This window comes from Magallana gigas, chromosome 2 (genome assembly GCF_963853765.1).
Source record: "Magallana gigas chromosome 2, xbMagGiga1.1, whole genome shotgun sequence".
Classification (NCBI taxonomy): domain Eukaryota; kingdom Metazoa; phylum Mollusca; class Bivalvia; order Ostreida; family Ostreidae; genus Magallana; species Magallana gigas.
Window position 1 is genome coordinate 31291694 of NC_088854.1, and position 13515 is coordinate 31305208.

The 13515-nt window shown below is 32.2% G+C and overlaps 2 protein-coding genes across 3 annotated transcripts; one reads left to right on the forward strand and one right to left on the reverse strand.

The window, feature by feature from the left end:
* Positions 1-3853: 3853 nt before the first annotated feature.
* Positions 3854-9331, reverse strand: LOC105331149 (arfaptin-2). Of its 2 annotated transcripts, none has more exons than XM_034446338.2 (6): positions 9197-9331; positions 7233-7407; positions 5574-5990; positions 5332-5425; positions 4724-4898; positions 3854-4414 (listed from the first exon to the last, which is right to left on the reverse strand). In XM_034446338.2, the coding sequence occupies exons 2-6, from the start codon at positions 7402-7404 to the stop codon at positions 4262-4264; spliced, it is 1011 nt and encodes a 336-aa protein (XP_034302229.1). In that variant the 5' UTR covers positions 7405-7407; positions 9197-9331; the 3' UTR covers positions 3854-4261. The 2 variants fall into 2 exon arrangements, with proteins under 2 accessions (XP_034302229.1, XP_034302228.1); XM_034446337.2 differs by having other exon boundaries at positions 7182-7407.
* Positions 9332-9513: 182 nt separating this feature from the next.
* Positions 9514-11899, forward strand: LOC105324163 (mitochondrial import inner membrane translocase subunit Tim10 B). Its single transcript, XM_011423215.4, has 3 exons — positions 9514-9675; positions 10678-10773; positions 11570-11899. The coding sequence occupies exons 1-3, from the start codon at positions 9646-9648 to the stop codon at positions 11723-11725; spliced, it is 282 nt and encodes a 93-aa protein (XP_011421517.1). The 5' UTR covers positions 9514-9645; the 3' UTR covers positions 11726-11899.
* The last annotated feature ends 1616 nt before the right edge of the window (positions 11900-13515 follow it).

Here is a 13515-nt window from a genome sequence, read left to right on the forward strand (position 1 = left end):
CTAATCTTGTTGCCCTAATTATAGTGTCCTAATAGTGCAGCAGGCCCTAATACTGGAGCCTGCTGCTGATCTAACAGTGCCTTAATGCCCTAACAGTGTTATAATAGGTTTCCGGGCAAAGTATAAAAGGAGAGAGAACGAATGTGAGAAGGGAGAGCCAGAAGGAGAAAGTCAGAGGCAAGAGAGCAGAGTGAAATGACATTGGATGTACATTTACTACTTGTTCTTTAAATACACTTGATTCCAAAGAAACTTGCAGTGTTTGTCTTAGAAAGATTTATCAAGATCTACAACACAGAGCCCACAGAATTTTGTGACGCTAGAGCAAGGGGATCCTTAAGCATTGACTCTGGGAGCCCTTCTGAGAAAAACATCGCACAAGAATCAATTTTGAGTTAATTTGTTTAGGGTGACATATTCTCTTGGACAGCTGTTGAAGAAATGGACACCCTAGCTTTAGTCTTCATGCCGTTCTTCTTTACTAAGAGACTAATAGATGACAATATACGTTTATTATTATCATATGGAAAAATGTCCCTATTAGTTCTTCAATATTTATGAACTCCCTCTACACATATAAATTAAGCAATTTTGTTGCACAACCTGTAGTATGTGATGCTTTTTGGTCAAAGCATGAACCCCCTCTTCGAAGGTCCACATTTCAAGGCATTTAAAGACACAATATAATAAGGAAAATGTGAAATAATCAATGTACATCTCTTTAATTATAATATTATGATATACAAATGTATTTATAGCCTCGGTAGAGATTTGGCTAGACTTGATATTTGGACTGACGCCTTTAACAAATCTCCATCGGGACAGTTCTTCATAATTTGGTGTTCAAGGCGGCAATCCAAATATCAAAGCAAAGCCAAATTGCTACCTAGATTATAAAGTCATAATTAAAATACCCATGTATGATAATTTAGGTATATATCATACCGTTAATAACATTTTCATTTGTTTTATCCTTACAGAGTGAGCAACAGAAGCAGAAATTCCAGGCAACAGTTAATGAACTGACAGAAGAATGCTTTGATTTCTGTGTCACTTCTCCAGGAAACAAGTTAGGGTCCTCTGTGGAACAGTGCATTAAGAACTGTGTAGACCGATTCATTGACACCACAAACTTTGTTGCAAACCGTCTACAAAGATCAGCTCTGTCAGCAACCCCTTCATCAGGCTTTGACTAACAAATAATCCTCCAATAGTTTTATATTCAGATATCGATATCATTTTGTTTGGAGTTGAACTTCAATCTCAATTGATTATCACACAGACAGCATGCAAGGATTCCAAATTGAACTAACTACATGCAACTACTTATTTATGTACATGAATCAATTGAAGAAGTTAAACTCTTGTGGAATCTTTCTTACTTGAACATTTTCATCAGAGAACTTGTTCACATTATTTTTCAGAAAAAGATTTGTTTATGCATACCAACATGAATTTTCAATAAAATTGTTTTTCATGAGCATTCATGGAATGAACTTAATATGATTCACCATGCTTGGTGCTGGATGAACAGCTTCCTTACAGGGATTTAGTGTTTTTAAGCTGAACACAGCTTAGGCAAAAGCTTCTACATATTCTGATTTTCCCATCTTTCATGGGTGTCTGAACCTGGGGGGCTAAGAGGAGTTTAGCCCCCCCCCCCCATTTTTTTGCAAATTCAAAATAACCATTATCCTGTTTTGCTTATCAAGAGATCTGATAAGTCTACCCCCTCTTTCAATTTGCTTCCAACACCACTGTGTCTTTAATACACATACTAACACATGTAAGTTCACCCTTCACATTCATTACACCTCCATTGTAATCCAATTATTATAGGTATGAATTTACCGGTAATAGCTACTCAATTTAAACAAGTATAAACTAGGCTGGAGCCTACTAATTATAAACCACAAGAAATAAAAAAAAAAAAAAAAAATCATTTTTCAATGGTTTTATCAAGATGTCACTTCAAATTTAATGGTACAAATAAATAGTGTACATAAATGAGCAGGTAAAGTATTATTTAATTTCTTAACATTACTGCAGGTTCATTGTATCTTAAATACAACAAAGCACTTTATTACAAGTTGACAAATGAAACCTGAAACTGTTAATTAATCAATGGAGCAAGTAATTAAATGGATACAAATATACAAGCATTAAAATAAAGAAAATTATTTAACTATGGTACATGAATTATATGTTCTTTGAATAGCATTTTTTAAAATATGCATATAATAACTATATCTGAAAGTTACATAGCCTTGAAAAAAAGAGGAGTTAATAACAATTAATGAACGCATATTGCAAAACATGGATTTCCTTCTTTATTTGTACGTGTTTCACAGAAAAACTTTTTATTCAATGTTACAAAAATCAGTCTAATAAAATATTGCTTGGTTGATTTCTTTCTCTCTCCAATATAGAGCAAATTAAAAACTTTAAAACGCTCGACACAGGTCTAGTCATAAGAAGCACTGAGGATGAAATTCAGTATTTTATGAAATTGAGATTTCACAATGATTAAATTTACTACATCTGTGATGTGTTTACTGCTGGATCAAATCATTTGCTTCTAGCTACAATAAAATTGCCCTTGATCTATAATATTCAATCTCTGAAACCTGTCTACCTCATATTTCACATTTGACAAATGGTATGAAATAAACCATGTTATGATGTACATGTATGTATAAATGCAATAAATTAAAATCTACATTTTTAGAAATTACTGAATACATGTAATAAATGAACAAAAAAATGGTGAAGAATTTATACTAGTATTACACACCAAGAAGTCATTTCTGATCATGGCCAACCTTTAAAGTAAAGACATAATAAATTAGATGACGTTTGACTTTCTGACCTGAGTATCACTTTGATGATCTTGACTTACGATCAGCCTACCTATATTATGTTAAATAGATCACAAGGTTAAATGAAATATATATGGACAATGTGTGTTCAATTAATTTAGTAGAGGACATTCCAACAGATCTACAGAATATGGTACATGTACCTTCCACAACAATGACTTTTAGCTTTGTAGACAATGCTTTAATAGTGAATCATGAACAACTCAGACAAAACAGCAACAATCTCCATCCATCAGTCATAGGCTGAACAACTTCTCATATGTACATAAGGGGACAATAATGTACAGTTTCTGTACATTAAAGAACACAAAAACAAAAAAAATACACAGCCGATAGTCACTCCATGTATCTGAGATCATTATACAGATACCAAATAAATAACTGGGTAAGAATATATACCTCAACACATGCATCTGTAGATCTATCTGAATTCAGCCGCCAGTTCCTTTTTCATTATACTCTATATATATATAATTAAATAAGTGGATACTGATTGTAGCCAGGCTGTACGTGGAACTTGGTCAACACAGTTTATATATTTATATGCTCATTTGTAAAATAAGACGTGGATAATACATGTAAGCTATAATATAACACTGATTCACAACCAATGTGCACAAAAGCACAGATCTTATTAACATAAATTGGCAGTAAAATCAAAGCATGCTGGCCAGCCTTGTTTCAGTTTATTTGAGAGAGAATTACAGGAACATCAAGAAAGCTATTTTATGGAAGAACCTAGTATTAAAGCTTAAACATAATATAACAACAAAGGTGTCAATAACAGCAGTAAGAAAATTCATAATAAGCTACATGTACTTTTTGCATAGCTAGTTTTCCCAAAATCTAGGTACATTTCAACCAATATTTCAAATCTGATCTTACAATACTAAATGCTCCTCAATTTAAAACTCTAAATCTATGATCAAACACCCTATTAACAGTACAACAAGTAAACAATTTTGTTGATACCAATTAACATTTCAGTATTAAGCATTAAATCTAAATTTATAAACATAAAATATCACCCGAAACAGGAATGTACACGTTAGTGACATACAAGTTATGATGGTTTTATAATACCTTCAAATTTACATCCAAACACATGAAAAAAAAAGTCACAGCAAAGGTACCTATGTATGCTAAAATAAATAATATACCATATAAAAAACCCATAAAAAAACCAAACAAACAAATGCAGAAAGCATTTTAGAAAAGAAAAGAGAGGGACTATAAATATATTATGTTTGATAACATGCAAAGGACTAAAGATGAAACAAGCTAACAACTCTTATTCCTCAGTCTTGGTCATAGTTTCAATTCTCACACACAGTTGAATTTCACAAGATTTTGTATGACTAGATGATGGTTTTTCCTCCACTTCAATGCTCCAACCAAGAAGGGGCAGAAGAGTTGGCAGATTTGAGTTTGATGTTGAACTGCTTCAGAGTGGCATCCAATGCTGTGGCATTCCCGGTGAAATAGGCTGATGTTGCATTATGGAACAGCAGTAGTTGCTTGTGCATCACTTTCACCTATAAATAATGCCAAGCATGCAGATATCGTTTTATTGATTTGCCTGATTTACACATTAATTAATAACATGAATTCAAATAGAAATACCTTGCTATAGAGTCAACATGTGCAAAACTAATACCGGTATATATAATACAATACATTTTGTATAAGTATATATTTATACTCCATACAATGTATGATCATAATATACCCATATCAAACAAAACATCAAACTAAATAATTTACTCAAGATATACTTTCACATTGAAAAACAAATCTTTACTTAGTCAAGTACATGTACTACATGGATCAGATGGAAAAATTACCCTATTTTCATCTAGGAACTTCAGTTTGATGGAAACATCACCCCTCAGCTTTTCAAATTTGGTTTTATGATCCTCGAACTTTTTCTGGGCTTCCTCTAACTTGTGGGCAGGGGTGGTCTCTCTTGGTCCCAACTGAAGTGCTTCAATGTCATTCCTATATGCATCATACTCCAGCCTATTAGACACAAATAAAAATATTTACTCTTATGCCATTAATTTTTTTCTTGCATTGAATATCTGCCAGTACATGCATGGATGTCAAATACAGTGCAATTATAAATCATCTTTGACCAAAAAAGGGCAATAAGGTTATATCGTGTACTGTTCACTATACCTTAGAATTCATATCAAATCAATTTAAAGTGGATACGAAATTCTGTAAGAAAGAGATCAGCAAGGATTGCTGGTCTGAATAGATGAAACATTTTTTAGCATCAATACCTCTCGATCATTACACATTTTGACAAACAATGTAATGCACTAGTGTCTACCTAAAGGCAAAATATCTTTGAAGAAAAGTGAATGATTATGATTTTTTACAACACTTTGAAATTTTTTTTTGTTAGGTGCATATATTGAATACTTCTGATACTTTGTATATAACTGACCTGGCTGCCTCATAGTTCTTAATTGTGAGAAGTGTGTCTTCCATTGTCTTGTTACATAGAGTATTTATGGTTGATGTGAAGAAATTCATGGCACCTGTATTAAGACAACATAAGGTAGTTATTAGTAAACCTTAATACAAAGTACAATGTTAAAAAACAAAACCAAACCAAAATAAAGTACTAAAGTAAACAGGGATTTGTTGTTAAATCTTTCAAAATGAAAAGTAATGATGATTCCTTACCCAATAGGACTTCCCCATTTTTCACCAAATTCCTTTGTGTCTCACAGTTGTATGAGAATTCTTCCTGTAGCTCTGGATTTCGCTGAGACTGTTCAGCAAAAGCCTCTCCCAAGGCTCTCTGTGTTTGCACAACCTGGCTAAAATGGCTTGTTAGTGTCCGCGCCAACCGCAAAATGTTGGCATACTTTCTCTGCATATCTTTTAGGGTTTCAATTTGAGTCTCTAGTTCTAGGTCCACAGTTTTGGACCCTTTGCCAAACTTTTCAGAAATAAGCTGTTTGGTACACTTGAAGGTATTGAAACTCCAGTGTTTAATGGTTTCTAGTTTTGTCTGCGCAGCTTGCATTGTCTTCGGTATGAAGTCTCCACCATTGTTTTGAGGAACCCCTTGTAAGGCCAGAGAAATGTTGCTATTTGCTGTAAAACATAATCATAAAATCAATCGAATTAAAAATCCAATCTGCAAGCTTTTTGCTCTCTACAAATACAGTAAAACACATTTAATTATAACAAAATGCCAGAGATAGGCGATTTTGCTTTGTTATCAGCGTAATTTGTTATATCCAATAAGTTTACAACATGTAATAAAGTTACAGGAATGAGAATCACTTAGCTGTCAGCGTTAATTCATTATAAGTGTGTTTGCTATGACAGTATTTTACTGTACAAAGAGAATTTGATGTTGGTTTAAACGCAAACAACAATTTTCTAACATATAGGATACTAGGATCACATATTTAATACCTGGGATGTATATACTGGTCTCATATAACATTTTGATACCCCAAAATATTGAACCTGGGTTCAATATATTATTGCGATATTAATTTATGAACCGGGGTTCAATATATCGCAGCGAAATACTGAACCCCCTTATAAAATATTGAACCCCAGGTTCAATATATTATCGCCGCGATATATTGACCCCTCCTGTAATTTTTAATGCTATTGAATCCCAGGTTCAAAATATTATGGCCGCGATATTTTGAACCTTCTCTCCAATAGCAATGAAAATTAGAGGGGGTTTCAAAATTTCGCGGCCATAATATTTTGAACCCGGGGTTCAATATTTTATATGAAGGTTCAATATTTCACAGCGATATTTTGAACCCGGGTTCAATATATCGCGGGGTTCAAAATAGTATATGACACCAGTATTGTATAAATACGTAGTTTTTGTTCAAATTAAAAAAAAAAATTAAATTATTTTGTACAGTACTTAAAAAATGCAAATACTTAACAGTTAAAATCAGAGTGACATAAAAATGTAAAATGACATTCATCTGTACAATTTAAAATTGATAAAAAACAAGTTAATTGCAAGGAACGAACAAGATAAAAAAAAAAAGGAATTAATACATATACTTGTTATAAATGCTACATGTTTATACGCAGGTGATTAACACATATTCAACTAATTCAAATTAATATTCAATTCAAACTGTTTCCCAAAATATAGCATAGTAACCAACATTTGTCTTTAGTTATGTCAGAAAAATAATTAAAATATGAAACGTACATCTGCACCAAAAAATATGTGAAAGAAAAAAATCAAAAACGGTTATTCATAAAATCTCAAAACAAGAAAGAGTTCAAAAGCACACACACCGGGAGGCATAGTATGAGAGCGAGAGAGACCAGATTGAGCTCCAAAGTTACCAGTGGATGCTCCCGGGTATGAGGATGTCATGATCTTGTTCGGGGACCCACTCTGCACAGTATTGTGAACATCTGTCAAGTCTTGTCCATCATTCAGGATATCCTTTAAATCCTGTTCAAACATGTCATTTGCTTTTGAATCTCCATTATAGGCTGTGTTTGAATCTGCCATCCTCTATGAAAAATGATAAATCAACAGATTAATAAATCAAACGTTTGAAATCATTTCTGTGTGTAATTTACAAAATATGAACATATATCCATTAAGTGATAAAAAAATATTGTCACGCCTCTTAAGGAGACAGATTTGGGGTTTTTTTGGCAGAAAAACTACATTAGCAAAATTCTTAATTTTTTTACCATACATAATTTACACCAACTCTACTTCATTTGTGAAGTTTCAAGAAAATTGACCATATGGTTCTTTTTAGGGGCCACCTCAAAATACAGGTACATTTACTATAGAAATATATATAGGAAATTGTCATTTTGCGCAATTCAAAGCAGATTTAAAAATACTAAGATAGCTTTTTTTTCAAATTGTAATATGTGATTAGTAATATTTATATTTTCTACCTTATATTTAAAAATTTCTAAATTCTATCGTCTTGGTTTTATCATAACGTCATAAAAGCACAATGACAACGCTTACCTACCGTGCATTGGAAAAATCGTTTAAAAATAAATTTTTTCTTAAGAAATTTGAACATTTTTATCTATATTTTGTCTAATGTTTTAATTTTATAAATGCCATTGAAAATATTTCATATAAAGTATAAATACACCAGTGTTTTACTAGAATGTGCAATGAAAACTAAAGTTGGCCTCCTTATACACAAACACTAGTAAACAAAGATTCAAAGCCCATTTGAATGAAGCATCACCAATCTAAGAGGTCACCATCACCATGTCATATCAAGATAATAGTAAATACCCTATACATATAATATGATCTGTTACAAGAAAACATATACATGTACTATAGTGCAATATCCAACATACTGGTATCACATGATAGATTAATAATGTATTACATTTTGCTGTGTTTTCTATTTAGCAGTTTTTTTTAGCAGAATGCAGCTTCAAATCTACTTGATCAAGTACCGGTACAACATCGATTTTAAACGTATGTGTTAATAACAAAGAGGTATATTCAGAAAATTGCTTAATCAAATCCAACCAAACCTTTAAGAGGAAATTACTGCTAAATATTGTACACATCTAATATAATACGAATACATTTATATAACCAATAACATTAATTTTTTTTAGCATTCTTGATAATCAAGGTACTAAGACTCTGTATCTGAACCAATGGTGAACAGATATGTTTCACATTTAAAGTTACATTAACAATTTGAGACTAATTTAAGTCTAAATTGCTTAAGACCAGTAAGTATTTACTTCAAAATGTAGTCAGCTCCATGACTATATCCAACTAAGCACTAGCTGTACTGTCTGCTCCAAAACCTTAGGGTAACCCTGACATTCAGAAAATTGCACGAGTCTAAATTAAGCTACCCGTTTCTCATATATGTAATTACACCAACCATACACTTTTGAATTGGTTAGGGTCCATAGGTATCTAGATATGCGAGTCTTTTGCCTACTCCAGCATCCCATTCATATGGCTCAGATTCAGCATCCAAGCCCATCATGCATGATCATGTACATTAAAATATCAACATCACAAGATACATTATTTGTGCAAGATAGGACAATTTAGTAAGTTTTTACTAAGATAATAGTTGCTTGTGTAATATGGGTACCAGAGGAGTGTGACCACCAATTGGTAGTCTAAACACCTACCGGTGGCTTGTGCAAGACTCTGGTTATATCATTACCATGGAATCAGAAGCTTATAACTATACAACTTTCGAGACATGCTGAAGCGAAAGCAAGAAACATTGCATAACACATATTTTAAAATTCCTACATAGGACACACCCATAACTATTGCTTACCTAGTGAACGCCTTTAAAAACTACCAAAAATTGAAGTATATAACAATGTATGTGTGTATCATCTGCTGTCTGTCTGTGTGTCCTGACACCTTGTCGATGATGACGTATTACATACCTAACATGCAAAGCAAAAATGATCAACTTCCCGAGTTGTCCTTAACCTTAAAAAAAATCATTTTATAAACAAACATGATTATATCAAATTTATCCATTTCTGTAATAAACGCAATGTCGGAACAGTTTTAATTTATCCAAAATTATCGTTCGCTACACGTTTTATAAAACATGGGATTTTACCTCGGAATCGGAGTATCAAAAATTTATAAAACACCATGTTGATGGACTGAATTGCCTCTGCACAAACTGTTGGCTGCAGTAAAGTTCTAGTATACACATCAGTGTATGTTCTTCAGTGCCTTGGTCGCTTAAATTATATCTCCAATGCAAATATGCAGGGAACTGAGAGAGAGGTTACTATGGTAAGTAAAACATGAAAATGTCAATTTTGATTTTTAATAAAAAAAAAAAATGTACATGTATGATGTACCTACAAACTAAACTTCCAATGGGCAGCTTTTATTTAAGGTTATGAGATACTCAATTAATATTTGAAATATCTAATTCGAATCAAATATGTATTGTAGTTTAATTTTGATATGTGGTCACATGGACAATTTATGGGATCATAATTTGCATTTTCATAAAATCAGGGACGTATATACTAACACTACTTAGTATATACGTCCCTGATAAAATTAATTGTTTATACCTGCTGCAGAGGCAGCATGCAGGTGTCAGAGGAGTCAAGTACACATTACATGACAGCTGGACACTCAACCAATAGATTCAATCAAGTTTTAATAATTCACAGTACCCATGGTTGCTGTGACAGTCATGAAAGTATATTAAGGTCTTTGAGGTTAATATTTTTGTAAATTAGAAGAGGGGGAATGACCGCAAAGTTCAAAACTGGAACCCAGGACCCTTCAGTTTAAAAATCAATGCTGTACCAACTGAGCTAAAGGATAAACTCACTTTCTACTAGCTAGTGCTATTAGGGGTGGGCAGTACTGAGCTTATATATATATATCTATCTGAATATTAAGAGGATCTTATGATATTACTGTATTTATTCCATCCATATTTATAAATCTTTATTTGAATAAACCATTGGTTTGGAACATTCTTAAATGACCCTGTACTTTATTTGATTAAGTAATAAATTCATTAAATTCTTCGTTTTGTTTTTGGGGTTTTTTTTCTCATTATAATAAATCCAGAATTTAACATAAGCTGTATGTGTACCAGTATATAACATTCACTGAAGATTTGAAGGAATTTTTCTTATAAGACTTGTTTTAAACTTAGTTAGATGGGCCATTATTTACTATTCTAGTAAAACTAAACTTGCAACTTTTATTGAAAAGGTTTAAATGATTTAACTTCCCCACTTGATTTATATATATTTTTTCTTTGTACAGCTGAGGGATGTGTTGTTATCTCACAATATTATGACAGAAAGGTGTTTCAGCACATGCATTACCAAGTTCAGACAGAATAAACTCACTGATGAAGAGGTAAGATGTCATATGAGGTTTGGTTAATACCGGTACCTTATGACAAGGCTCTCACTTACTTTGCGATAATTTCTAACGGGCGAATAAAAGTGGGTATTCAGTAAGCAATACTGTATAAATACTGTCTATTTTGATTGGTAGTCAGTCAAGTTACAGTACATTATAATTAGTAAGATGTCAATTCAGAAATCTGTTTCCATTTTTTGAGTAAAAGGGTTCATGATCTTGCAGTGATGGAATAAATGGTATTAAATGCAATATCATTATGAACAAAGAGTTTTAGCTTGTTATTCTAATTTGTTGAACTGTAATAATTCATACAAATATATTTTATTCACGTTGAAAGATTAAATAGATTGCTTAATTTGTGCACAATTCCATGGGGATCCTCATAATAATTATCCAATATGCAAAAGCAGACACCATTTGCCTGTAATTTATCATGTTTATATATACATTTATAACATTACAATACAGGTTTGCATTTCTTGATAAGGTTTAATGTACTAAGTGGAGTTTTGAATATAGACAAAACAGATATCTACTTTTAGGACTAGGAGATGAAATTTAAGATACCGGTACTTTATTTTCTATACCATTGGACAAAATAATCCTTCTCCAGATGCAGATTTTTCATATAACTTACATTTAATTTGAGAAAATCAAATTTTCTATTGTATGATAAAAAAACATATTGTAACAGCTAAGCTATTTATATTGCATTATATAGCCAGCATAACTTATCATATGTCCATTTATTGAGAAAGGTATTAAATGTGTAATTCTTACTTTGTAGTCATCCTGCATTGACACCTGTGTAGGGAGATACATGAATTTTAACCAAAGACTGATGTCATCATTTTTTGAACAGCAGCAGGCTAGAATGAAGGCTATAGCAGAGGAGCAAAACGCACAGGTTCCACCTCAACCGGAAATTGTCCAGAAAACTTGATATTTACTTCATCACTCTTATGTACATTAACTCACCTCGGAACAATTTTCACTTTACTTGAATGTTATGAAAACTGAATGAGTGTATTTTACTGTGTATGTTTATTGGTACTAGATCAAGACAGTTTTTGAAAAATGTTCATTAATGATTGAAGGATTAAAATTAGAAAAACAAGATTACAGTTATACATATTGATTCCATGAATGATTTTAAATGAAATAAATGAATGTAATGTTCAGTGACCCTGAACAAACTTTCAAGGACAAAGGTTTTGGTAATTGCAGACGTGTAAATTAAATTGTCCAGATCAATATACACTGTGGAATCATTTAAATTGGTGGGGGCCAATTTTTGTGGATTTTGGGTTGTTTGCTTATTTGTGGGGCTGTAATTTCATAGATGTGTCAGTTTTCAGCTTCAGTAAATGGGAAAACTAACTCCTTCAAAGTTTGTTTTGGTGGAGGATGTAAATTCTTGGGGAAGGGCTATACCCATGAATGTCACAAAAAATTGAGCCACCACAAATTCTAATGTTTCCACAGTATTTTTCCCTTTGTCAATCTTAACTCTTACTTCACATACTGCCTTAGGATAGGGAGTGGGCACAAGTGTTTCCAGGTGAAGATCATAACAGGTTTAGAACTTTGTGAGAAACCCTGGTTCTACCCAAGATTCTCTCCCCTTTGTCCCTTATACTAGTATGAGGCGTGCCATTAGAGATTACATGTATTACCATCTCAATGATGTATAATTATTTATCGTACATGTGTATATGTAATCAATAGAATATTCAATTATTCCTTTTGGCAGTCATTGATGTAATGAAAAGTAAGGCAAATTCATAGCGGAAGAGGATGTATTTAGAGGTCATTAACCCTTCGTGCATGTGAGAGAGAGAGAGAGAGAGAGAAAGAAAGGAGATCAGAGAATAGAACCCATTTAAAAACACAAAAAAACTAGGTAACACTCTGGACGCATAAAATTTGTTATAGATATTTTGATATTCGTTTTAATTTCATTTAATTAGAACTATGTTTAAACTTGAAATATTCAAGAATGAACAGGAGCTATATTATCGCCAATGAAAGCTAAGTTGTTAAAAAGCAAAATGCACACATACCGGTAGCAAGGGTAGTGTATATCCCTTCCCCTCAGGTTCAGTATTTCAGGAAAGAAATTAAGAAAGAAAAGTTAATTAACATTCTATCGTGATACATAACGGGCTTAATGATAGATACAGACAGACAGAGAGAGAGAGAGAGAGCAGCAACACGCATGATTCAGGATATTCGATGATATAAACTTTTTCCATTAATTATGTATATTACTGTATACACGTTCGGTATAAAAATCATTTAAATAAAATTTATCAGTTAATTAGTCGTTTTATATAAAACCATTTTTAATGCGTGTTTGGTAGTTTGTTTTTTTTATCAAATGTTAAAAATATTTTAAAAAGCAATATTATATTTCTTTCTTCTAGAATATTTACAAGTTCTATATGCTCCACTGTGCGGAAAGGTTTCAATTCTTTTTATTATGGAATATCAGAGCAATATTAAAGCTGATCTAAATGTGCATGTAATCTTAAAAGGGTTCGATACATATAGTTCTAGCTATTTTTTAAAGAATGTATTAATCTCTTTATGGAGAATAACTCTGAATAAAGATATAAAAAATATTCAAGTTTCAAAGGTAAAATATTTGAAAAGTTTTCTTACTTAATTATATTTTTTAAAGCTATTTTTTAAGGCAAACACGAAGGAATATCGATCAAATCTAAAAAAAAA

What these genes read in the sequence shown, in the direction of transcription:
- LOC105331149 (XM_034446337.2), bottom strand. Translation starts at nt 7,404, where the DNA reads ATGGCAGATTCAAACACAGCCTATAATGGAGATTCAAAAGCAAATGAC. An exon ending in CTCTCATACTATGCCTCCCG is followed by an intron (nt 5,991 to 7,181) that starts GTGTGTGTGCTT and finishes TATGTTTTACAG; the next exon opens with CAAATAGCAACATTTCTCTG. An exon ending in AGTTCCTAGATGAAAATAGG is followed by an intron (nt 4,415 to 4,723) that starts GTAATTTTTCCA and finishes CATTATTTATAG; the next exon opens with GTGAAAGTGATGCACAAGCA.
- LOC105324163 (XM_011423215.4), top strand. Translation starts at nt 9,646, where the DNA reads ATGCAGGGAACTGAGAGAGAGGTTACTATG. An exon ending in CTGAGAGAGAGGTTACTATG is followed by an intron (nt 9,676 to 10,677) that starts GTAAGTAAAACA and finishes TTCTTTGTACAG; the next exon opens with CTGAGGGATGTGTTGTTATC. An exon ending in ATAAACTCACTGATGAAGAG is followed by an intron (nt 10,774 to 11,569) that starts GTAAGATGTCAT and finishes CTTACTTTGTAG; the next exon opens with TCATCCTGCATTGACACCTG.